The following is a 27,444-nucleotide window of genomic DNA, read 5'->3' on the forward strand; positions in this document are numbered from 1 at the left end:
TAAGACCAATAAACTGATAAAGTGCTTTTTTTTTTTTTTCTTCTCCTCTTAACTTACTCGTTGACAAAAGCCTAGTACCTCTCATCCACATAATGTAGACAAATAGGGAGGGTGCCTATTGACCTCCTTGGCCCTTATCTGCTTTATCTGATTTACATTGCCAAATCTGAATCTTCACTATTGATTACTTCATAATTAGTTAATTACGGACAGGAAGGAGAGGGATAGGGCATGGAAGCCAGCCTGAAGGGCATCCGGGCATTCACCAATAATAGCCCATGCATGATAAATGAAGGTAGTGCTTGGTTCAGATTCCTTATGCTCCACATTGGACAGCTTTTTTCATGTTTTTCATTTGTTTGTTTTTTTGTTATTTTTTTTTTTTTTTACAGCTCAAAAAAAAAACACAGTTCAGAAAATGTTTGTTTATGGATGAGGTTGGTGTATAGGAATGGTGGATGCCCATAAGACCAATTCTCCCTTTAAAATAAGGGCTTAGAAATAAGTTTAAAAAAAAAAAAATCCTAAAGATTTATTGGCTAGATGCACTGAATCCCATTTCAGCCGAGCCAATCAAGCTGGCGTGTTTTATGATGGCTGTACAAGGCCATGTGAGAGGTGCTGTGCCAATGTGTTTTGAATCTATTAAGCATCTGTTACCTGACAGGAATCTGCTCTGTCACCATCGATCAAATCTGCCTGATGAGGGCCATGCCGTTTTCTTGGCAGGGATACTTGTAGAGCGCGTGTGTGTACGTGTCAGTGTAGGCGATACTCCCTGCCTTGAGCTGTATTCCCTCTGGTAATATCATTCTCCCTCTCATCGTAGGTGTGATGAGTGTCAGCTGTGTTACCACTTTGGCTGCCTGGACCCTCCCTTGAAGAAGTCACCTAAGCAGACAGGCTATGGCTGGATCTGTGAGGAATGTGACACCTCATCGTCAAAGGTGAGAGTCGCGTTGGCTGTAGTGGCTTCAGCTGATCGCATTCCATTACGCCACAAGATGCAGATCAAGAAAATTGACAAAAATTACACTAGTGGGTCAAATAGAGGTTGTGGTGGTGAGCTCAATTATAATTTATAGGTTTTCAGTTGTTGAGAGAGAGAGAGAGAGAGAGAGAGAGAGAGAGAGAGAGAGAGAGAGAGAGAGAGCGATAGAGAGAGAGAGATAGAGAGAGTCTCATTAAGGACTTAAAAAAAGTACCCTTATGTTATTTGATGCAAGGTTTATCATTTTTATCATAAAAAGCAAAGTATCACAACATAAATTGTTATAAAAGTGTTGGGTTTGGGGCAAATTAAAATATCCTCCAGTTTTGGTGGTGTTTGGGGGGGGGCAGTTATGGTGTGGTGGAGCAGTTGGGGTCACATTCAAAATCCTCAAACTACATCTTTTTTTTTTCTAATGTAAAACTAATGCAATATTGTAATAAAAAAATAGATTAAATAAATTATTTAATTCATTGAATTCTATTTTATGAATTTGGTTACAGTTGCGTAATATACTGTAGCTGTCACACACCTCGCACATAGACTCACAGGTAAACAGTATAACTAATATCAAACACCACTGCTTAGGAGTTTACTTAGAAATACAATTATATTTTCATCATAAGAAGATTTAATATATTTTGTTCGAAACCTCTGTTGCTGTTCACATGCAGTGAAAGAATACTGCCCGCGATGTGGCCCTCACACACACAGCATACACGTGTGTTTGGCTCTTTTTGTCTATGATCAAAGCAAAGTGGCTTTTGTTTGAAATTTTAAGGACACTAATGGTGGTGCGGTCAGGGCGGGGGGAAATCATCTACCACTTTAATTTTCCGATATATGTTTTAGCTGTGTGACAGTGACTTAGTCTGCTTGTCTGGCCAAAGCTCTTACCTCATTTCTCAAGACAAAGCATGCTGTTGACTCAAACCTTGCTTCCATATTAATTTTAATGTCTTTCCTTCAGAATTGTACATCCAACCGCTAGTGATTTTTCCCCAGTCACCCCCCCTTCCCTCATTGAATCAAAGGCAATGTGTTTCAACTTCCAAACCTAATTAAGTTAATAAATGTACCCTCTTTTCAATTTAACTTTAAAAGGCCAGCCCGGGCCTGCCAGGCTCTATCTGCATGCAAAATGGAGGTTAATTGATGTTGCCAAAGAGAAAGTGGAATGTAAAAGGCATAGTGGGATGTCTGCATGGCAGGAACAGCAACGCAGGATTACCGTTCAACAGTAACATCAAAAGGTTAAAGACAATAGAGAGACATTTGTTTTGTGGTTTGACTAAAAGGGTCGGCCATGATGGTCCATGTATGTTGCGTTCATTTTTCCTTTTGATATGAGAATGGGAAAACAAGAAACTTCTTTTCTTTTCTTTTTTAGATTTCTTCCACATTTAATAAAGCAGTATGACAAGTCCTGCTAATTATTGTATGGATTTGCTTGTCTAATATTGTTCTTATACATTATGTTTCATTTCTCAAGTTATAGAGCTAAACATGTGAAATGCTTCTGTAAAGGAAATACATTTCTCTCAAATCCTGGCTTTTATAACATGGAGTCCTAAGAATTGAATGAAAAGGTGACCCCCGTCGCGCGCCGTGTTGGGTGTTGTAAGTCAAAAGCGCAGAAGAAAGCATAAGAATGATGACCTGCTGCTACGACACAAGGGCTAAGCGGCTGTGAACAAAAGCGCTGAGCAGAGGTAGAGAAAGGAGATTTAGACAGTGGGAGGCATACGGCGGATTAAGCAAGCCTTCACTTTTTAAGCGAGTTCGCTGGCAGCCTGCAGGGGGAACCGCTCCAATCCCCAGAGAGCCTGAAAGCCCAGACGCAATCCCGTTTAATCACACGCTTACACACAGCCTGCAAAAATTGGGCTACACACTTTTCGCTCTCGCTCTGGCATGCACATTTTTCGGTTCTAGCAGATTTTCTCTTGTAGCAGCCTCTGCGACCTGGTATCTTTGTCTAGTATGAATTTAGAGATGGTTTCACTACCATTGTTTTCTTCCCCTGCTGTTTCCTTTTAACTGCCTGCCGAAAATAACTATTGCAAGTAACCGTGCCTTAATATCAACGGCGATAACTTTATACACACGTGATAGGTTTTTTAGGTTTATTTGTCTCTCAAGGGGGGGGAGTCGGCCACGTTCAAGCTCCTCCTACGTTTGGCAGAGTCGACCGTGTGGTGGAGAAAACATGAAAAAAGCATGTTTCAAGTGGATAAGTGTTCTTGATTGATATGTAGCAAAGTCTCTAATGGGTCAAGGGTTAGGGTTAGTGATTGGATCAGGTCCAGCTCAACTCCCTGGACATTTGGTTCTTCAGCAGATCTCAAAGGTTCACTGCATCACTTTCTTTTTGGAAGAGGTGTCACAAAACTACTGTTTAAAACTAGAACTGTTTATTAAATAAGTGTGAAAAAGAGCTATTAAAGAACTGTATGTAATTTGATGCAGATATTTTTATTTTTTTAGCTGATATCAGACACCCATTGTTTGTTGATTTTACAGAAATGAGTAGTATGTTTGCATCCTAAATCTTGATACTATGCAGTTTATAATGGATTTTACTTCCATGTTAATTAGGACCTACAAGTCTTATTCATCCTTAAATAGTAAGACAACTAAGAAAGTCCCCGAACATTTGGACAGTAAATCTCTGGAGTATCAGATGATCCACATTAAATTAAAATTTTAGAGTCGTGGGTTGATGTGATTGTGGTTTGATCATTGATCAAGCTGGAATACGAGTTCATAACATTCATATCATGTAAATCTGTTCATGTCCTAAGGGCTTAATTTGACTAAGTCTAATTGGATGGACAGATGTTATGTTTTCATTATTTAGTTTGGCAGCAAAATAATATTAAAATAACTTATTTTATCTTTCTAGGAACGTTACAGGACACTGGAAAGGCTATGATTGAGCAGAATGACTTGATTTTGATGTAATGACTAAATGTTTATAAATAACAGTTAACTGTACACAATGTACAATTGTACGTTTTCTTATCTTATCTTGAGCAGTTGCATTCCTTCAAATGTATTATCTCATTGATTATGCTTGGTGCCAATGTGATGCTTTAAGATCTGTAATATATCGCCATACGTGCAATTGGTCCACATGCATTTTTTATTTTCTAACTATTTTAAAACGCATCTGTGATTCACCTTCCGTCTGAGGTAGAGGGAGGGTCGACATTAAAGATGTACGTCACTCTGTCTCACTGGCAGCTGGCAAATGAAGAAGCAGCAGTAGTGAAAAGTGGAACCGGAGAGGTGATTTGTTATCCCTTCCAGCCTTGACTTTTAGATGAGAGCAGAGAAGCATTTAGAGAAATGAGAGAGGCTTACGCTCTGCACCGCCATCTTCTCATACACTACAGCTCGATCAAAGCACGGGGCAAAACACCGCACATGCATCACGGCTCGTGCTCTGTTCTACGCAGGCTTGAGACAAGATACTCGTGATGCACGGCGTGATTTGATCCGTCTCGCTAGGTTGTCCCTCTCTAACTTTCTCTTTTAACGCATTTTAAAGGTCACCACAGATGGGTTTCTGCCTCTCAGGTCTTGATTAATAATAATATTAAAAAAGAAAGAATTGCTAAATCAGTTTCTCCATGGACAACTTGTCAGTGCGTACCCACTGTATCATAAAATCCCTTAATTACGTCCGCCTGTTTTAAAGGAAGAAGAGGAAGTCTTAAGAAAAAAAAAAGATACATCATGTTTGGTTTATGGGTGTAGCGGCATATGCAGGGTGTGATGGGGTCAGTACGCTGCAGTAAAGCCTTTATTAGGTAGAGTTGAGTTCATTACACCGGCTGCGTAGTCCCCTGCCTGCACATGTTAGATAAACCTCCAGCCATCGTGGGCCGCACTCCTGTGCCGTCACCTCCAGAGCCTCGAAGAATTGATTCGGGCTATAAAACGACAGTTCTGCTGTAATATATGGATGGCCTTTAATTTGAGAGCCTGTCAGAACCCAGAGCAGGGCTTGTTTGAGCCTTATTTACACTCCCATGATGAAGGGTTTGGGCATATCGGCTCTGTTTTTACAGCACCACAAGGCTCAGTAATACCCAGAGGACTCTGAAAGCATGGGGAGAGTTCAGCAACCTCACACACTTGAGTCAAAAAACTCGATAAACATGAATGCCCATGGCAAATGAAGAGTCCCAGTGAACTACAGTGCTTTTGAAGGCTCAAAAGTGAATAAAGAACCCAAAGGAATGGAAGAGAACAGTGAGAAAAGTTTAGCTGCCCAGAAGACTTAAACATTTGTAATTCATGGCCAGTCGATTCAGCTCAATCACAATCAAGTGGCTGTTTTTGAACAAACTGAATTTCTTTGAATCCATTTTTTGACCTTGAGTTTTCCGGGTTTTTTTAACATGTCAAATTTATTAACTCGGTTGTTAAAAGCTCAGGATTTTACACGTCAGACAGCCCTGTGTTGAGCACTTCAGCGTTATTTATGATCCCGCAGTTAACATGCTGTTTGTTAAACCCAGTTCTAAAGGCGATTACCTTTACAAGCGCAGTCATCAATCAGATCACTCGCACAGTGACCTGCAAAACGGCCTAATTAAGTTAGCCTAATTAACTTAATTAAGTGCCTCAGTCTGGCTGCTTTACTGTGGATGGGAAATTGAAAGAGAAAATGAAGATCATTACTCATCGGTTTGGGCCGTTCGCTCAGCATCTTGATGTGGACGAAAAAGAACGATCAGAGTTTTAAAAAATGTAAGTGGTATCATCATTACTGCCATAATGCATTTCTCTGTGTTAACTATTCTAGAATTTTCAGTGGTAAATGTCAGTAGCAAATGAATACTAAGCCATTTATACTGAAATATTTAATTACATTTTTTTCATCTCGTATTTAAGCACTGGAAGCCCTCGGCTGCAGTCGATCCGATCAGTGAAACAGATATGCCATAAATTCACATTTGAGAGAAGCTCTGTGCTGAAGTACTGTCACTTTTCTCACAAGATCTTATTACTTATATTATATATAAATATATCCTTTGTTTATACCACTAAAAACAAGTTAACATCAGATTTGTAGCGCCAGTGGGAAGCAAGGCTAATAACATAAATCAAGAATTTGAGATTTGCAAATTGATCTGCATATTTAAATGTATTGCAAAATCTAGAAAGAGAAGATTTAGCATTAGGATAGATTTTTCAAATGTTTTCTAGAGAAAAAGAAACGTTCCCAAAACAAAGTGTCCAGACTGCTAGAAAGATTATTCATTATTTATAAGAGTACATATACCCTCTATATGTCCAAACGTTTGTGGACACCTAAACATTGCACCTATATGTGCTTGTAGAACATTCCATTCCAGATTAATTACCCCTTTACTGTTGGTATAAACTCCACTCTTCTGGGAAGGCTCGTTTTCTCTTTTATATTGCTCCACGTGATGATGTCATCTCTGATCTGCTAATCCCTACATCAATCTGGTTCTCTTCTGGGATATCCTAAATGTGTAATAGACTGACACGCAAAGAGAGCAAAAAATACATCTAACATCTACAAAGCTTTTATGTCCTTAGTCGACTTTCTTTGCTCTGAACCTGTACACTCCGTCTCCATCCAGAAGGTGAAATGAATAAAGTTTGCTCTAAAAGCACTTGAAGACAAGGGCAATAGGACTCTAGAGTCCCATAGTGTAGGTGGACGTCTTTTGCTTGTTACACTCATGACCACAATGTTGACTAAAGGTTAGCGTGATTTAGAGAGGTTGTAAGGGACCTTTGGGGACCTGTCCATAGGGTGTTAGCCCTGGGTTCACACAGCGGCCCTCGCTGTTCTATTAGGCACTAGGAGTTTATGAAGATGGAGAGAAAATCAATGCAGACGCGTCACCTCTATCACTTTAACTAGGCGAGCCATACGCCTTCCTCCTCTCTCTGGGGCCAATTTGTGGAGTAAACAAGAGTGAAGGTGATGGTCCTGCCCCATTACTCAGCCCTGAATAGATTTTAATAAGCCTGCACTGGTGGTCTCTTATACGCGGCTGCATTGAGAAATAGATCAGTCATACACAGGCTGAAACCTACAGCAGATGAAAGCGCAGTCTTGTGTATGAACAGGTCATGTTTTGTTAGGGACTTCTCAGGTCCTCTTTATATAGTCTGTGACACAGTTGGCTTCACAGTTCTGGGACGATGTGTTGGGAGAAAAAACACAGAACATTGAGCACACTCGGACCTGGAATAGGAACTTAAGGACACAATAACGGTCTTAGATTATTGTAAGTCAGCTGGCTTACATTCAAGCTTGCCAATTAAAGCAATAAACAATGAGCTGTGTTAAACCTTACCGTAGGTTATGATGATTTTATCACAGGTAAGGGCAAATGACAGGAAGCAGCAGAAAGACCAAATGTAAAAAGCAAGCCAAATGTAAAAAGAAGTGTTTACTTTCATTTGCGTTCATTCTGACTTCATCTAGCTGAACTTAGACCTGTGAAATTATGAGAAATTATAAAAATAAAATTGAGCCTAAACTAGAAGGTGACACTCTGGTGTCTTTGGTTGTTGGAGGAGCTGATTATTTTTTATATATATATATACTCACCGGCCACTTTATTAGGTACACCTTACTAGTACCGGTGTGGTCTTCTGCTGCTGTAGCCCATCCGCCTCAAGGTTTGACGTGTTGTGCGTTCAGAGATGCTCTTCTGCATACCTCCGTTGTAACGAGTGGTTATTTGAGTTAATGTTGCCTTTCTATCAGCTCGAACCAGTCTGACCATTCTCCTCTGACCTCTGGCATCAACAAGGCATTTGCGCCCACAGAACTGCCGCTCACCGGATATTTTCTCTTTTTCGGACCATTCTCTGTAAACCCTAGAGATGGTTGTGCGTGAAAATCCCAGTAGATCAGCAGTTTCTGAAATACTCAGACCAGCCCGTCTGGCACCAACACCAACAACTATGCCATGTTCAAAGTCACTTAAATCACCTTTCTTCCCCATTCTGACGCTCGGTTTGAACTGCAGCAGATCGTCTTGACCATGTCTACATGCCTAAATGCATTGAGTTGCTGCCATGTGATTGGCTGATTAGAAATTTGCGTTAACGAGCAGTTGGACAGGTGTACCTAAAAAAGTGGCCGGTGAGTGTGTGTGTATGTATATATATATATATATATATATATATATATATATCAGTGTTTCCTTGGGGAGAAGCGTTTCTATATATTTCGTATACTGTGCTCCAGTTATGGCAAGTGACCAGTTTTACTTTTATGTCAGAACAAATAAATTTAAAGACAAGTTTTTATACTGCACAAATGCTCAGATCTACAAATATCTATACATTTATCAGTTAATGAACATTAAATGTCTTTCAGTATATTAATGCACGTGGAGATCCTGCAGTCCAGCAACATACGCTAGATGTTTTTTTTTCCCTCTCTCTTCTCTGCCTGCTAGTATTTTCTAGTTAGCATACATCATATTGGTATTTTCCCCAAAATAAAGCTGTTTTAGTATGTTAAATAAAGTTACCACTCTTTACCTGTGCATCTGTTTATATTTTAATAGACATTTTTTTTTTTTCCTTCAAATAGGGACACAGAGTTACAAATGCATCTGCACTGGAGGCTATCTCTCAGCTGCTATAAATCTTGTTAATGAGGGTCGGGGGGGCCGCTGTCTGCTCGTCACGGATGAAACGTGCTTTTCTTTTGGGTTCTTCCGAAACCTTGCATAGTTTCTTCACAAACTTCCTCCTCCTCTTCGTCAGTCATCAATGTTACTCATTTTCTTATATAAATATTTGATAGGAAACCGTAATCTAAGATGCTATGAAGATCAATATTTCAATGTTTCAGTTTACGTTTCTTAAATGAAATAAAACAAATATGTTTGGTTGATTATTTATATATTTTTTTAAAGTGTTTTTTTTTTAAGGTGTTCGAGCTCCCAAAGCAGCACATAGACACACCACACCACCCCCTAAAACCATGCCTGCACTGAACAAGGCAGCCAATTTACCTGCAGAGGCTAAGCTTTTGTGTTAATTTGTGATTTAATATTATGCTCTAAATTGGAAACGGAGTGAAAGTACTTTCGCTCACCGTTATATTTCCCCCCAAGCATCAGGGCTTATCAGATGTAGGCTTGTGCATTTTACCGCTGATTTAATTAGCCGTCTTCGCTTAAATTCACCTCGGTATCCGTCACGCCTCACTAAAACAGAAAACGCATTCTTAGAGGGGGGGAGAGAGGGGAAAAAAGGCAGATTAATGAACGCCCTTTGTAATAAACGGAAATGGGGAGCGCAAATATGCACAGTCATGAAGTTTAATTGTGCTTTCTGGAGACTAGCTTTGACTGGGCCTGCGAGAACAAGAGAGAGAGAGAGAGAGAGAGAGAGAGAGAGAGAGAGAGAGAGAGAGAGAGAGAAAGAGAGAGAGAGAGAAAGGGAGGACAGGGCCAGAGGTGGTTCAATGTAGCGTGTAACACACAGCCTCAGCCGCCTAATGAACCGAGTGTATATGACTAAACGCACTTGTGTCATATCCACCACTCCGACAGGAGCTTTAAATCACTCACACACACTCTAGCACACAAACACCAAACACACACACTCTCTCTCTCTCTCTCTCTCTCTCTCACTCTCTCTCACTCTCTCTCCCTTGACACACAAACTAACACTCTAGCACACAAACACCAAACACACACACACTCTCTCTCTCTCTCTCTCTCACTCTCTCTCACTCTCTCTCCCTTGACACACAAACTAACACTCTAGCACACAAACACCAAACACACACACACACACACTCTCTCTCTCTCTCTCTCTCACTCTCTCTCACTCTCTCTCCCTTGACACACAAACTAACACTCTAGCACACAAACACCAAACACACACACACTCTCTCTCTCTCTCTCTCACTCTCTCTCACTCTCTCTCCCTTGACACACAAACTAACACTCTAGCACACAAACACCAAACACACACACACTCTCTCTCTCTCTCTCTCTCTCTCTCTCTCACTCTCTCTCCCTTGACACACAAACTAACACTCTAGCACACAAACACCAAACACACACATACACTCTCTCTCTCTCTCTCTCTCTCTCTCTCTCTCTCTCTCGACACACAAACTAACACTCTAGCACACAAACACCAAACACTCTCTCTCTCTCTCTGTCTTGACACAAACTATCACTCTAGCACACAAACACCAAACACACACACACACTCTCTCTCACTCTCTCTCTTGACACAAACTAGCACTCTACCACACAAACACCAAACACACTCTCTCTCTCTCTCTCTCTCTCTCTCTCTCTCTCTATCTCTATCTCTATCTCTCTCTCTCGCGCACACACACTTTCTTTGTAGTTTCCATTAATATATATATAGTTTTTAATGCTACATTTTCCTGAAATGAAATATACATATTTCTCTCATCTATTTTAAAATCCTAAATCCTGAAAAATTGTCACACCAACACACTGATTGCCTGAAAACACCTTCTATTAAATCATTTTGTTTAAATTAGAAATCCATCCAGGGAAACAATCTGTCCTTGTATGATTGACAGACTTTTCAGCAGTCCAACTCCCAGTAGTTATTCCACATCTAATAATATAATAACAAATACATCTTATTTACAGATCCAAATATTTCCATTATAGAAATCATTTAATCACTTGGATTAGTCTATTGGATAAAACAGAAGCTAGGCTACAGAAAGCAAATGTCAATAGCGCCATGTTGTGAAAATATTATCTGTTTACTGTCATCATAATCAATTCATTCTACATCTATACACTATATAGTCAAGTGTAATTGTGTAGCCAGGAGCTTTTCAGCAGCTTCGTCAAACTTTGTTTTAGCATAAATTCATTTCTGCCAAAACCATCAATGTATGGAGATTTGACCCTGAACGGACCGCAGCAACAGCAGTCCCAAGCCACCAACATGGTCTCCAAATTATTAGCCACAGCAGTCCCATATATCTCCGGTTGTCCACTTCGGTGTCATTTTCAGCAACAGCCTCCAAGTGATGAGATTCCAACCAGAAATAGGGCATCAAACTGGATCAGGGAGGTCTGGAGAGCAGAAGCGGTCAGGATCACTGGGAGCTCATGAGTAGCATGTTTGGCTCTACACAGAGCTAGAAAGAGAGAGATAGAGATGTCTAACATAAGTGACTAAAAAGCAAACAAATATATCCTGCACTGACTCTGTAGTCTGGTTGAAATTGTGTTGTTGTAGGAAAATAATCAACTTGGTGGTGTTTTTAAAAACCCCGGTGTTGAAGAAGAGGCGTCTGAGTTAAAGTTCGACACGGAAACCTGAGGTTCTCAGACTCTGAGAACCTCAGGTTTCCGTGTCGAACTGTAAAGCGTTTAGCTATTTAATACACGACGTTCTACACACTCTCGCTCGGCTTCTTTTTTAAAAGTGTCCTCTGTTGTCCTTATTGTCGTCACGAGCCGCGTCTCAAATGGCAAACTCTGACCTTTCGCTCTAAAGTATTTACTAATCTAGAAACTCCAGAACACTGGAGCACAAAAACAGAACTTTCTGTAGGTTTGAAGACATCAGAGGTTTTTATTTTCTTTTTGTTTGAAATTTTTAACAAACCTAATTCAAAGTGCCCACTCATTCATAATTAAAATCTCTTTTATTTTATTTATTTTATTAATGATGTATTTATTATTAAGTATATCAATGTATTTTAAAAAAGAAGACCAAAAGATCATGTGTAGTAGATTTACCTTCTGTATAATTTAAAAAAAAAAAGAGAGAGAGAGAGAGAGAGAGAGAAGGAAAAAACTATTCTTGAGGGCAGGTATTAAATCTGCATATAATTAAAAGCTAGTAAATTCTGCTGGTTATTGTTTAAGATCTTAGTAAAGAAAGATTGCAGCATTCTGTATAGAATCACCAGCCTCATGCTATTTCCTGACCACCTTTTGCTGTTTCTCTTAAAACTTTCCACCGTCGTCGTGACTGTTGTCATGAGCTGTGTGTCAAATGGCAAACTCTGACCTTAAAGTCTAATCTCTAATCTTGAAAACCAGACATTTCTGTTGGTAGTGATGTTATTCCACCTTTTTTTTCGTCATCGTTGCAGGACATCAATCTGTTTTCTGCAAATGCACTGTGGCACCTATCAGACCGGAGGAGGCCGTAAAGCCGCTTTTTCAGCATGCAACATAAAAGCCACGTCCCCCCCACACACGCGCACACACACACACACACACACACACACACACACACACACACAAGGGAAGACAATAAAAGCAGAAAACACGATAAGGAAATACGTCATACTAATTAGCCAGCTGAATTCTTTGAGGACTGCACCAGCTTGATAAAGGATGCCAAAGCTCATTAAAAGCAAAGCAGCGTCGTAAATGTGAATTCTTTTTCACTCGGCTTTAGTTTAATCCCACTTTATGAAGTTGACTGTGTGTGTGTGTGTGTGTGTGTGTGTGTGTGTGGGAGGATGGAGGGGAGCGCAGCATGGTGAGATTGCAGGGGTCTCTGTCTCCAGCACATTTACACACTGCACAAGGCTTTGATGCCACCTAGGGGTCAGTCTGTATGCTGTTCTTTTTAACCGTCATCCCTTATTCTTACACACATCTCTCTCTCTCTCTCTCTCTCTCTCTCTCTCTCTCTCTCTCTCTCTCTCTCTCTCACACACACACACACACACACACACACACACACACACACACACACACACACACACTCATGCTGTCTCATGTTCTTTCTATATCTGACTCTTCCTGTCTCTCTCTCTTTCTCCCTGTTTCATCCTCAGTGCTTTTGTCTCTTAACCCCCCCAACACACACACACACACTCCCCACACACACACACCCAGTCTGTCTGTCCGTCCATCTTTAACTACCTTTCTGCCTCTTCATGTGGGTGTTTCTCTTTCTATCCCTTCTCTCTCTCTCTCTCTCTCTCTCTCTCCCTTCAAGTTAATGCTCTTTATTAATGGCTACTTTAAGTGCATTATTGCTACAAAACCATCACTTTAATGGCAAATTTTATTAATAAAACATGTAGCAACACCTTCATGTCCTTTATCCTTCACTTCTCTAGCAACCTGCTGTGTTTATCTCTCTCTCTCTCACACTCACACACACACATACACACACACACACACACACACACACACACTCACACTCACACACACACACACACTCACACACTCTCCCTCTTTCTCACACACACACTCCCTCTCTCCCTCTCTCTTTCTCTCTCTCTCTCTCTTTCTTACTCACACACAGACACACAAACACACACATTTTCTCCCTTTTTCTTTCTCTCTCCCTATCTCTTTTTCTCTTTCACACACACACACACACACACACTCTCACACAAACACATACACTTTCTCCTTTTCACACACGCACACACATAAACACACACACACACACACACCCTCCCTATCTCACACACATACACTCTCTTCTTCTTCTCTCTTCCCAGTTTAATGTGTAGCATGTATACTGGTACTAGCAGTAATCCTAAAACTATATCTATAAGGTAAATGGCTGCAATATTTTTTGTGGTCTCTGTGTGTTGTGCTGTGTTGAGTCTAATCTCTCTCTCTCTCTCTCTCTCTCTCTCTCTCTCTCTCTCTCTCTCTCTCTCTCTGTTTCAGTTTAATGGTTTTTATTTTAATTGCATGCCTGTTTTATTTCACTCGATTACACATTCCACCATCAGTAGTAATAAAGCGTGTATAACAACACCTTCGTATAAATAGCAACAATGATTTTTAGGAAGGCTTTATGTGGCATGCATCTGTTAGAATATGCGATTAGAATAAAGCATGTGGCATTTCATTACGGTACGCGTGTAAGCGCTTGCCAGAGGGCAGGAGTGTGAGTGGCAGGACGCACTTTCTTCCACTTTTCCCCAAGGAGAGCGACAGAGATTTCCCACAATGCCGCTGCCTGTCAGGGTGCTCGAGATGACTCTGCCTCACGGAGGAAATGTCATCCTGTCTGCAAAAAAAAAGAGAGAGAGACATTCTCAGTATATATGAAAAGAGATTTGAAACAGAAGGCGTATCGAATGACACCTGCATTTTTGACAAAATATCCCCAGCTTTCAGACACAAACAACTGTTTAGCATAAAAATCACTTAACATCCCAAGTGTGGAGTAGAACAGTGCGCTTCCAGTCTGACAAGAACAATTCAATCTCTATTTGGTAGAAAGAGCTTTCAGAAGCATTGTGATGGAGTGAAGGAGTGGTGAGAACATTAACACAGTGTGAGGAAGAAAACAGAGAATTGAACAATTATGCAAACAAATGATGCATTAGGCGTCTTTTTACTCACTCGTTTGTTTGTAACAAAAATATTGACACCTTTTCCGCACAAGGCCGACTTTCCAGGCTTTCCAGGAGAACTTGTGCTCCTCGGCCCAAAACAAACGGCAATAATCAAACTGTCATCTGTTAACAACTGACCTGTTAACAACTGACCTGTTAACAACTGGCCTGTTAACAACTGACCTGTTAACAACTGACCTGTTAACAACTGACCTGTTAACAACTGACCTGTTAACAACTGACAAATAAAATGACATGAAGTCAAAGCAAATCACACCATCATTTGATGTCAGAAACAATTCTGTAGTGAACGCAGGTCAAATTTACATCAGTGCTTTTAAAGGAATGTAAATGATGTACAGTTTGTTTAAATTCCTGATTCTTTCTTTCTTTCTTTCTTTCCTTTGCTTTTATTTCTTGCCTGCTTTCTTTTTTCTTTCTTTCTTTTTTTGCTTTTCTTTCTTTTCTTTTTCTTTCTTTCTTTCTTTCTTTCTTTCTTTCTTTCTTTCTTTCTTTCTTTCTTTCTTTCTTTCTTTCTTTTCTTTGCCTTTATTTCTTGCTTGCTTTCTTTTTTCTTTCTTTCTTTTTTTGCTTTTCTTTCTTTCTTTCTTTCTTTCTTTCTTTCTTTCTTTCTTTCTTTCTTTCTTTCTTTCTTTCTTTTCTTTCTTTCTTTCTTTCTTTTCTTTCTTTCTTTCTTTCTTTCTTTCTTTCTTTCTTTCTTTCTTTCTTTCTTTCTTTCTTTCTTTCTTTCTTTCTTTCTTTCTTTCTTTCTTTCTTTCTTTCTTTCTTTCTTTCTTTCTTTCTTTCTTTCTTTCTTTCTTTCTTTCTTTCTTTCTTTCTTTCTTTCTTTCTTTCTTTCTTTCTTTCTTTCTTTCTTTCTTTCTTTCTTTCTTTCTTTCTTTCTTTTCTTTCTTTCTTTCTTTCTTTCTTTCTTTCTTTCTTTCTCTCTTTCTTTTCTTTCTTTCTTTCTTTCTTTCTTTCTTTCTTTCTTTCTTTCTTTCTTTCTTTCTTTCTTTCTTTCTTTCTTTCTTTCTTTCTTTCTTTCTTTCTTTCTTTCTTTTCTTTCTTTCTTTCTTTCTTTCTTTCTTTCTTTCTTTCTTTCTTTCTTTCTTTCTTTCTTTCTTTCTTTCTTTCTTTCTTTCTTTCTTTCTTTCTTTCTTTCTTTCTTTCTTGCTTGCTTTCTTTTTTCTTTCTTTCTTTTTTGCTTTTCTTTCTTTCTTTCTTTCTTTCTTTCTTTCTTTGCTTTTCTTTCTTTCTCTTTCTTTCTTTCTTTCTTTCTTTCTTTCTTTTCTTTGCTTTTCTTTCTTCCTTGCTTTCTTTTTTCTTTCTTTCTTTTTTGCTTTTCTTTCTTTTTCTTTCTTTCTTTCTTTCTTTCTTTCTTTCTTTCTTTCTTTCTTTCTTTCTTTCTTTCTTTCTTTCTTTCTCTCTTTCTTTCTTTCTTTGCTTTTCTTTCTTTCTTTCTTTCTTTCTTTCTTTCTTTCTTTCTTTCTTTCTTTCTTTCTTTCTTTTCTTTGCCTTTATTTCTTGCTTGCTTTCTTTTTTCTTTCTTTCTTTTTTTGCTTTTCTTTCTTTCTTTCTTTCTTTCTTTCTTTCTTTCTTTCTTTCTTTCTTTCTGTCTTTCTTTTTCTTTCTTTTCTTTGCTTTTCTTTCTTCCTTGCTTTCTTTTTTCTTTCTTTCTTTTTTGCTTTTCTTTCTTTTCTTTCTTTCTTTCTATCTTTCTTTCTTTCTTTCTTTCTTTCTTTCTTTCTTTCTTTCTTTCTGTCTTTCTTTCTTTCTTTCTTTCTTTCTTTCTTTGCTCTTCTTTCTTTTCCTTTTCTTTCTTTCTTTCTTTCTTTCTTTCTTTCTTTCTTTCTTTTCTTTGCTTGCTTTGCTTTCTTGCTTTTCTTGAAGCTGGTACTTTGCTGTGTTTAGAGCAAATCCACTAAAGCAAGCTCTGTCATTGTCATATGTCCGTATGTCCACAGTAAGAGATAAATAGTAAAAGAATCAATGACAGGATGGTGTGATGCATCAAATGGTGTTAATTTTCTAATAAAAGTCGAGAAGGTGTTTTATTCTCCTTAAACTACAGCAACTAAGTCAATGATTCATATTGTTAATTTATTAACGAATGATGCGTCGCATGTTTTGAACATTTATAGTCTCAGTTAATGTTGTGGAACATCCGAGAGACAAGGTAATGTTATTACTTACATTATAATGGCTATAAACAGTCATTCCCTCCTCAGCCGATCTCTCTCTCTCTCTCTCTCTCTCTCTCTCTCTCACACACTTAAATTTCACTTTATATACTTGCATTTTACACGTCTGTTTATTGTTGTGCCTCGCCTCATAGTCAAAGTGTTCGGAAGCCAGAAACAAGCAAAGATTAAACACTGTTTTCTTTCCTGTCGTCTTTTTCCTCTCAACAATCTCTCACTTCTTCTGAGCAGCTTTGCCACATTATATGAGGTCCTGCCAGCGTCAGCCGTGTCTCAGCTGTAACTCACAAAGTGAAACGAGTCATCTTCTGTCCCCTGGAGGAGAAAGATGGGAGGAGGGACGCTCGGCAGGACCCGCAAATCAGTCCCTCAAGTGTCCAGAGGCACTTCCTCAGGGACACGCTCTAAATCAGCCAAAAAAAAAAAAAAAAGCATAGGGGAGTATTGGATTTAGAAAATGGGGGGGTGCTTTAGCCTAACTAAGACATTTAGCATGAGGGGGTTTCTCATTTAAGCACCAAGCGGCCATGGCGATAACGTACGGCGCCGCAGGTAATTGGAAAATTGGCAGGCTTGTCAGGGAGATTTGGTGGATGGCACAGGCACATCGGGCACTTGCACGCTCACAAGGTCCAAATTTATATCTGCCCGAGAGCCAGCAGCGACAAAGTGTCCAGAGATCGGGAAAAAAGAGGCACATTTTTCATAAAAGGCCCCGCTGTATATCAAAAGTTCCCTCCAGACAGAGTGACTCTGGGAATGTGACACAGCCGGATGGAGCAAAATAAAAAGCCTGCGCACTCTTAAATGAATTTCTCTCTTCTGCAAGTCTATGATTTGAATTATGTTGTCATGCAGAGTTTGATTGTCCTCCATCAAGGCTCTACAACATCTGCTAACTCTTTATAGAAAGCCATGGATTCATAAATCATTAGAAATGTGCTTGTAATTCCTGGTTATTTAGTAAGAGTGTTTTAAAAACCTCAAGTAATGCCACTTAAAACTCCACTAAAGTACACTGACTGATTTGTGTGTGTGTGTGTGTGTGTGTGTGTGTGTGTGTGTGTGTGTGTGAGCACTCGATCGCTAGGCTTAGCATGTATATGGCTGAGTTCTCTACTGGACAGTCGTGTGTTCAAATCCCGAGTCACACTATTCTATGTTGTTGTGTAGCAAATATAGCAGAGTTGTGTGTTCATATAGAAAATTTCAGCAAGAAGAAGTGCACATCAAGTACCAGGATGATGCACTTATTTAAGTGGAAAAAATGTTGGACAGCTTATGAACACTTCAGATGGGTGGAGCTACAAGACACTGATACTGGATGAGATGAAAAATTGCAAAATAAGCAAAATTGCAGTTAACTATTTAGTACACAGATATAGAAGGGAAATGATTTAGAATTGCACTCTCCGGTGTCAACCAGATGAGGATGGGTATGAGGCTGGTTGCTTCTGAGTCTGGTTCCTCTCGAGGTTTCGTCCTCATATCCTCTCAGGGGGTTTTTCCTCACCACAGTCGACTCTGGCTTGCTCATTATGGATAATTATAAATTTAAATTATTTACTGAATTTTTCTATTCTAAAGCTGCTTTGCGACAATGTTAATAATACGAATAAAATTTAATTGAATCGTAAGTGTTGTTGAGAGGGTTGTTGGACATTTCCTGTCATGCTTGAGCGGCTCTTTATAAGATGTGCGGACAGCATCGGGCTAAAAATCAACAAAATAATCAATGAGATGGTCCATCGAAGATAAGAAAGTACAAAGTTTTCTAAAAGGTGGTGTCATTTGAGGTGTGTGCATGTGTGTGTATGTGTATGTGTGTGTGTATTGTCATACAGCTGCCCTTCCACGGTGGGATGAGGGCAGTGTGTGGTTGGGAATAGGTAATCACACATGGCTGGCTGTAGATGTGTGTATTAACCTCAGGAAAAGGGGATAATTGCTTCTGTCAGACTCATTTAACTGTCGAGATGCCCGTCGTTTTCTATTTGTGTCCTCTAAATCTCGCCAAGCTTTAAGCTACTCCGGCATGATGAGCACACGCTGTTGTATCTTGTGAGTATTTGTTGCTTGTCTGAGGTTAAAAACATAGCATATCGGTAAAAAACAATAATAAAGTCGGAGTGAAATGTGTGCCATTGCATGTGTTTACAACTTGCATGTGTTTTTTTTCATGAAGTGAAATAATTCATAAGATTTTCACTTATAGAATTCAGAAATATAAAACATAAAAAAAACATACGGCCTTCCATTTACATCCTGTCATGGCTGCCTTCTGACTTGAGCTTTCTAACAGTCAGGGATGTGTGAAGAAAAGAAAAGGATTTCCTTTTTCCCCTGAAGGCTGTCGTCTTCATTCTTTATACTGCAACGTGTACAAGGTTCTATTGTGATTTTAATAGCATAACAGTTTGTAGCATCATGCTCTGATCGCTTTGAATAAAAGCACGTTACCCCATTTTATGCATCTTGAGGGTTACAGACTTCATCCCTTTTAAATATAACAATCGATCTGTAAAAATTTTTACAATTTTTAAAAAATTGTAATAAATTATAGTGAAGTGAAGTGTGACGTGAAATACGGCTAAGTCCCATCCAAAGTGCACACACACAGCAGTGAACGCACACACACACCGTGAACACACCCCTGGAGCAGTGGGCAGCCATTTATGCTGCGGTGGCCGGGGAGCAGTTGGGGGATTTGGTGCCTTGCTCAAGGGCACCTCAGTCGTGGTATTCCTGGCCCGAGACTCGAACCCACAACCTTAGGGTTAGGAGTCAGACTCTCTAACCATTAGGCCATGACTTCCCTGCTAGTGATAAAGTGAGAATCTAGCAAGAATATCGGACGAAGATGAGACCAATTTAGTGCACTCTGATGTGGGGAAGGGGACGGGGCTTCCATGATGTTTCAGTTAGTATTGCACAGATATCGATTAGTTCATCGCTGTTTTTTTTTTTTTTTTTTTTACTGGAAGCAGAAAGAAGCCTGCTCTTTGGGCACATGATGTAAACATGACTCTTCCTTGTTCTGTTCAGGAGGAAGAGGAAGCCCGTGAAGCTGAAGAGGATGGTGTGAAAGAGGAAACGCCTGAACAGGAAGAGATCCCAAACTGAATTACCTCACTGTCGCTCTGTCCGTGCTTTTTTTTTGTTGTTTTTTTTTTTTTTATTATAGTTTGACTTTTTTTTTTTGTTCTATGTTTAGATTTTATACTGTGTTCTAAAATACATTAAGTCATTCTGTCGTGCAGAGTAGCACAGGCACACATCCATGTTGCTCTAGCTGTTTTTATATGCTTTAAGTGAGAAATTGCAGGTATGTGCACTTTTTTTTTGCAGTGTCATTTACTAGTTAGAATCTGTGAACTTACATAAGTATTGAGCAGGGATAGAGCAAGGAAATTATTTTCATACAATAAACAGCCATGGCCCGAGCTGAATGTGAACATCCTGTGTGATATATTATCATACTATACTGACGATATGTTAACTTTTCTGTTTGTACAGAGAGAAAGTTATGTTAACTTATGTTAAATATATTCTCAAGTTTCATGGTTGCGTTTTTGTTTTTATTAGTTTATTCGTTTTTTTTTTTTATCCATCAAGAGTGAGCACCTGTGATTAAGAGTGATTAATAACACTCAGATATCAGAGCAAACACTATTTTTACATTTGTACAGTACTCTATAAGAAACACTGGCTGTAATACACACATGGCCTCATATTTTGCAGGTAGTTACAGTACATATATATTTATAAATTCTTGCATTCATCTGACTGCGCTGCAGATTTACAGAACACTTGGCTTGCCACGAGAGTTTACACAAGAGTCTGTATTTAGGTACTTTGTAAATGTGTAATTCTTAATAAACAGTAATAAACAACAATAATGTTTTTCAACCTTATGGCTAAACCCACCTTCCTTCTTCTACAGGACTTTCCGAGACCTCGCGGTTAAGGGAAATTAAAGAATTGTATCTGTTGTTGTTTATATACGGATGGCTCATTTACAAGATAGCTGACTCTCTCATAACCTTTTAAAACCTTATCGTATATCTACCTTAATAATAACTACCTTAAAACACTCACACTTGATACTAACCTCAAAAAGTTGATAACCCAAAACATTCAAGACCTGGAAAATATGATTATTAGATCGCAAGATTTTGTCTTTGCATGGGAAATAAGGTCGTACATGTACAGATAATGTACAGTTGATTTGCTATAAAACAAGTTCTTGGTGACCAGACCAGATTTTTCTAATAACCCTACAGTTATCTGTCCTGTCTGCTACTTCTGCATGGCACAGTATGATTCCTGCCCCAATGGGCCTCTATTAGCATTTGTTGCAGGTCCAATATTTGACCAGTTAAATGATTATTCAACATTTTGTCACTGCCCAAGTGCATCATCTAGAACTCCAGACAAATCAATGGAACATGAGTTTTATCAAATATTTATTCAAATCTTTGAATTTTATCAAATCGGTGGTCACTCAAAAGAGGTAATTAACATAATTTAAAATGCATGGGGATGTAAATGAAGACTGATGTTTTTGTCACAGTGATATTACATTTACAAGCATTTACTATGCTGATGATGATTATTATTATTGTTGTTATTATTATTATTATTATTATTATTATTATTTGGTTTTATGAATGATTGTGGCAGGTTGTAGTAAAGGGAAATATTTAAGATATTCTGATGGTAAAAAGAAGAACTCGAAATAAATCATATCAAATACAATTGCTACAAATATAGACCTTTAGACAGTATTTATATCAGTACCATTGTACAAATATTTATATCAGTACCATTGTACAAATACCATTGTACAAATCAGTACCATTGTACAAAGACCTGACTCCATATGACATATTATGACAAGCATAAGTCCAACATTATGGCTGAATTATGAGGCAATATGAACATATGACTCTATGTCGTGATTCCTTCTTACCAGCATTTGTCAGTAATGTTATCTTCATCCAGCTTTGCTGTTTTTCTGTCTCAGAATTATCTCCATGTTTTTTCCAGTTCTCGTCTCATCTCTCTAGGTGCCTGAGCCGAGCAACTGACGTTAATGCATCGAGGGGTGTAATACTGATTTGTTTCAATGCAACTATTAATTTGCCCATTTTTTCCAGGCCATGCAGGAGGGGACCCCTGTAAGGCCACTGAACCATGAAAGACATTATCTGGAGGGTTCTGTCTTTTTATTTTTTTTACCCCATTCCAGAGCAGGAAGGATTCCGGCGATTGATGTGCTTGGATGAGGTTTCATCGGTTCCTGAGGCCCCCTGCAGCCCACTTCCCAGCATGCCATTCAAGAAAGATGCCATTAGGGCTGTGATAACAGCTAAGGGCACGCTAATGTAGGATTGGTACCGTATATCCTTGAATGCATCCAGCTTCTGAATATCAAATAGGATGTTATATAATAAGATGCCTGTAAAAAAGTTAAAGAAAACATCTATGGATTGCTTGATGAAGATGAAGATGACGTACATACCAATGTATTTTCTTGAAATGGCTGGATTTTCTTATTAATCAATAAATATATCGAAACTAAAGTCTTTTCTATAAGGCAGGGGTTCTCAAAGTCTATATTCAAAGGTCAAAAGCTGAATTGTAATGAATGTCAAAGGTCTGGAACAATTGTTTATTACAAAACTTGTTTTTTAATGAACATGTTTAACATGCATAACAAATCAACACATAAATATAAAAATACATAAATAAGTGCAAGTTTGCAAAACAATTTAAGTGTCAGCATTATTTATGAATGAAAGAAAAGAGGTAAACCAAAAGTAACATGGTGCAAAATACATAGCATCCAAAAGTAACATTGTGCAAAATGTAGAGCAGCCAAAGTAACATGGTGCAAAATATAGAGCATCCAAAAGTAACATGGTGCAAAATATAGAGCAGCCAAAAGTAACATGGTGCAAAATATAGAGCATCCAAAAGTAACATTGTGCAAAATATAGAGCAGCCAAAAGTAACATGGTGCAAAATATAGAGCAGCCAAAGTAACATGGTGCAAAATATAGAGCATCCAAAAGTAACATGGTGCAAAATATAGAGCAGCCAAAGTGACATGGTGCAAAATATAGAGAAGCCAAAAGATAGATGAGAAAAATCTGGTAATAGCTATGAATTTCTAACTAAAAGCAGCCAAAAGTAACATGGTGAAAAATGTAGAGCAGCCAAAGTATCATAGTGCAAAATATACAGCTTTACAGAACATGAACATAAAACAAAAAAGTTAATATAAATATTAACATAATACAAAAAAAATGAATATTTATATTTATATTACACTGTGTAAATGTGTTTATATTTATCACCAATATGCAAGCCTGAGGTGACTGAGGCGACTGTGGCAAGATAAAAAACTCCCTTAGATGGTAAAGGAAGAAACCTTGAGAGAAACCAGACTCAAAGAGGAAACTCATCCTCGTCTGGGCAACACTGGAGGGTGTGATTATAAATATACAGTCCAACAAATGTTGTATTGATGAGGAGGTTGTTGTCCTTAAAGACCACATGGAGTTGCTTGCCTCTGTAGAATCAAAGTGAGAAAAAATACACAGCAGTTTAAACATGGTATATAAATTAGTGTAGTTGAGCATGGTATAGAATTTAAAAAGTTAGAAATTCATCAGCGATTACCAGTAGATCCTGTTATCTGGACAGACGAAGGCAGGAGAGCTGATAGGGTTGTGTCTTTTAGGTTATCCGTCTCCGAACAAATAGAACGGCCACAAAAAGTACATGAAAATGGAGACTTCCTATCGCCCACAGTGTTGCACCTGAGGCAATCTACAGGAAGGCATTAACCACAACATATTAGTAAGTTTACATAGAATTTATCTTCGTCTTCCTCCTCATGCAGAACTGCTAGATAGAAATAACATGAACTCGTGATTACACTCGTGTCATACATAAAAATGTTTAAAACATCTAATTGTGTATTTGACTGAGTTTTGTCAAGTGAGTCTGTTCAGTTTATTGTCATTTAAAGACTGGACTACAGCAACTCACTCCTGCCAGGTCTCCCTCTGAGCGCCATTCAACCTTTACAAATGATCCAGAATGCAGCTTGTGCAATTTCACAGAATTTACGCACGTATGCGATAAACGCTGTCTGGATCCTGAAGAAAATCCCACATAGATTTCCATCTCTAAAAAGCAAGCCGAAGGCAACGGTTGGCAAGTGGCAGAAAATCATGAAATTACAACATGATGGAACTTCTCAACCTGATTCTCTAGTGGTCAAGTAACAGGACCTGTTATCTCGCTGTGGCAACCCTGATCGGAGAGCAGCTGTAAGACAACAACAACAACGACAATAACAACAGTATTTCAGTAAAGCAGCTGCATCATATTTGCAATGATCTCCCAATATGTCAGCAGTACAGGCTGAAAAATATCAGCCCAAATCTACACCAAATTAAAATGCAATGGAGCACTGTGTCCAAAATCAGCTGTAGTACTCAGATGCTCAATGAGACATGAGACTACAACTGATTACATTCATCTGCTCATGGACAACATGCGCATCAATTTCTGTAATTGTGATGGTGAATCTCCTGCTCAGTTGTCTGTCCAGCATTTCCAAAAGGGGACAAAAGCAAAGTGCTTTCACTGCTAACACTGGCTTCTTCCTCATCCTCATGGTTGCTGTCCCAGTGTTGCCTGTGGCTAGCTCACGACTACTGTTGATTGTGCCTGTACAATATCAAGGGATTTAACACATTAGCAAAGCAAGCTATATAGATTAGCATTTATAGCTATATAAATACAGTCTACAGTATTGAACCTGTGACACTATCTGCACATTAGTACTAGCTGAGTATACTTACCAGTGGCTTTTTAACCTTTATCTTTCATCTTTCCACGGTAAATCTTTTTGTTTTTGCAGGCCTTCTGTTGCTGGTGTCTTCTTCCCCATGGTTGATGTTCTGGGGTCAGTTGCGCTTATTAGCAAAGTGGTACCTCATTTCAAATCTGTTTTCTTTAGCTCTGGTTTGCTGACACCATGCGTTTTCATTGTCCTTATGATCTTTCTTCCGTTTTCGTTTTTTTTTTTTGCGCACAGCCTTAGACCTGTGTGGCATTTTGTCTTTCCGATTTGGCTTCACATATCTGTTCCAGCTTCGGTTAGTTCGCTGATGGGAGGAAGAGGACAAAACTGACGGGTGAGCCTTTTTGGTTTGTGCAGACTTTTTGCTGTTGGTGGCATTCCCATCATCCTCATGACTGCTGTTGTTTGCTGGTAGTCACAGCGTTCCTGTCCTTTTCCGAATATGTGATACAAGAACACAGCTCAGTATTGCTATCACTGGATATCCGTCACCGAACAAATAGAATGGCCACAAAAAACACATGAATATGGAGACTTCCTATCGCCCACAGTGTTGCACCTGAGGCAATCTACAGGAAGGCATTAACCACAACAAATTAGTAAGTTTACGTAGAATTTATCTGAAGCAATTAATTCATACATTAAGGATTTAGTTTGAATACAACATTACAACCAACCTGGACAATGCCAGTATCCAATTGTCTCCATCTCTTCGTCTTCATCCTCATGCAGAACTGCTAGGTAGAAATAACATGAACTCGTGATTACGCTCGTGTCATACATAAAAATGTTTTAAACATCTAATTGAGGATTTGACTGAGTTTTGGCAAGTCAGCCTGCTCTAATGAAGACAGATGTTCTTGTCACTACTACTAGTTCCTGATAACACAGGACGTTGTCAAATACTAACAACATGTCCACAAGACAACTCCTTTTCAATACCTGAAGATGATGAGCTCTCAAAAGACGAACATGCAGCAGTTGAGCCTGTGGCAATCTCCTGTGGTTGTTTTTGGCTTTTTTGCACAGCCTTAGACCTGTGTGACATTTTGTCTTTCTGATATGGCTTCACATATCTGCGGTTAGTTTGCTGATGTGGGGAAGAGGACAAAACTGAAGGATGAGCCTTTTTGGTTTGTTCAGACATTCTGCTGCTGGTGGCATTTCCATCATCCCCATGACCACTGTTTTGTTGTTGTTTGCTGGTAGTCACAGGCGTACATGCCCTACAATTTGTTTCCCCGTTGTTTAGAGCGCTTCTGTCCTCATCCAAAGATTTGGAACTCCAGTGAGTATTGCTATCACTGTATAAAGAGTTGGTCACTGGATCAGGGTTGGTTGTCTCTGTAAAATCAAAGTGACAAAAATAAATAAATAAATAACATTTTAAACATGGAATATAATTTAGCTTATTAAAGCATAGTATAGAGTTAGAAAAGGTTAGAAATTCATCAGCTGTTACCTATTATCATGTCAGACGAAGGCGAGGGAGCTGAAAGGGTTGTGTATTTTGGGTTATCCTTCACCGAACAAATAGAACGGCCACAAAAAACACATGAAAATGGAGACTTCCTATCGACCACAGTGTTGCACCTGAGGCAATCTACAGGAAGGCATTAACCACAACATATTAGTAAGAGTAACTCAAATGTATCTGACACAATTATTTCATACATTTAATAGTTAGTTTGAGGATACAATACGACATCACACCTGAACAATGCCAGTATCCAACTGTCTCCATCTCTTCTTCCTCATCCTTATGCTGAACTGCTAGAGAGAAATAACATGAACTCGTGATTACAGTCAGCATAAAAATGTTTTAAACATGTAATTGAGAATAACTGAGATTTGTTTATGTGAGCTTTTTGTCTTATACATTTTCTATATTTATAAGCAAAAATTTGGAGAATAACAAACAAACAAACAAACAAACAAACAAATAAATAAATAAATAACCAACATACCTTGTCTGAGCGTCTTGTCTTTGGTAATCATACAATTATTTTATTCTTTAATCATCAGTCAGTATTTCAGTCAAAAAGTCTCAAGTGAGTTCTGCTCAAAATTGGAAATAAAATTGAAATTAGAGTAAGGATTCATTATTATTATTATTATTATTATTATTATTATTATTATTATTATTATTAGTAGTAGTAGTAGTAGTAGTAGTAGTAGTAGTAGTAGTAAAAGTAGTAGTAGTAGTATTAGGATTAATAATATTAATCTTAATTAATTCATTCATTAATTAATTAATACTGACATCACTGTCACTATGGGCCTGACGTCATCAATGGGCGTTTAGCTTGCACAAAAAAAAGTGTGACGTTTGTGTGTGTGTGTGTGTGTGTGTGTGTGTGGTACTAGTTTTTCACTGATTTTTATTTTCGGATCTTTGCTCCTATATTTTCTGCACTTATAAACAATAATTCGGTGCATAACAAAAACTAATAAAAAAATAAATAACAAACATACCTCGGCTGGATGTCTTGTTTATTGCAATCTTTAATCGTCAGTAATTTAGTCAGTAATTTAGTCAGTAATTTAATCAGTAAGTCTCAAGTCAAATCTGCTCAAAATTGGAATTAGAAGTGGAATAATCAATTTATTATTACTGACGTCACTCACTGACGTCATCAACGGACGCTCAGCTGCCATTTTTCCACCCGTTTCTGTGTTCGAATTTTAACTCGGTTTTGTTGTCCGTATATTTTACCTGATTCACGTGTGACACCTCCTGCGTCAGTCTGCTGCTGGTCTCTAACATCAGTTACACATAATCACCATGTTATACTAATACTACTACTACTACTACTACTACTACTAATAATAATAATAATAATAATAATAATAATAATAATAATAACAATAATAATAATAATAATAATAACAATAATAACCATCATCATCATTTATCATTTTTATAAATGATAATAAAAATGATAATAACACTAAAACATTATTATTATGATTAAATGATTATTACGAGGACCATGCCTGTGTAATTTCATTT

The 27,444-nt window shown here is 38.4% G+C and overlaps 1 protein-coding gene across 1 annotated transcript in view; it reads left to right on the top strand.

The window, feature by feature from the left end:
• The window catches only part of phf14 (PHD finger protein 14), a 90,488-nt gene extending 70,025 nt beyond the window's left edge, over positions 1–20,463 (top strand). Inside the window, exons 17-18 of the mRNA XM_060865660.1 lie at positions 830–947; positions 19,595–20,463. Of these exons, the coding sequence (XP_060721643.1) occupies positions 830–947; positions 19,595–19,672 (196 nt within the window). The 3' untranslated portion in view covers positions 19,673–20,463. The remainder of the gene's footprint in view (positions 1–829; positions 948–19,594) is intronic.
• The last annotated feature ends 6,981 nt before the right edge of the window (positions 20,464–27,444 follow it).

This window comes from Tachysurus vachellii, chromosome 3, assembly GCF_030014155.1.
Source record: "Tachysurus vachellii isolate PV-2020 chromosome 3, HZAU_Pvac_v1, whole genome shotgun sequence".
Taxonomy (NCBI): domain Eukaryota; kingdom Metazoa; phylum Chordata; class Actinopteri; order Siluriformes; family Bagridae; genus Tachysurus; species Tachysurus vachellii.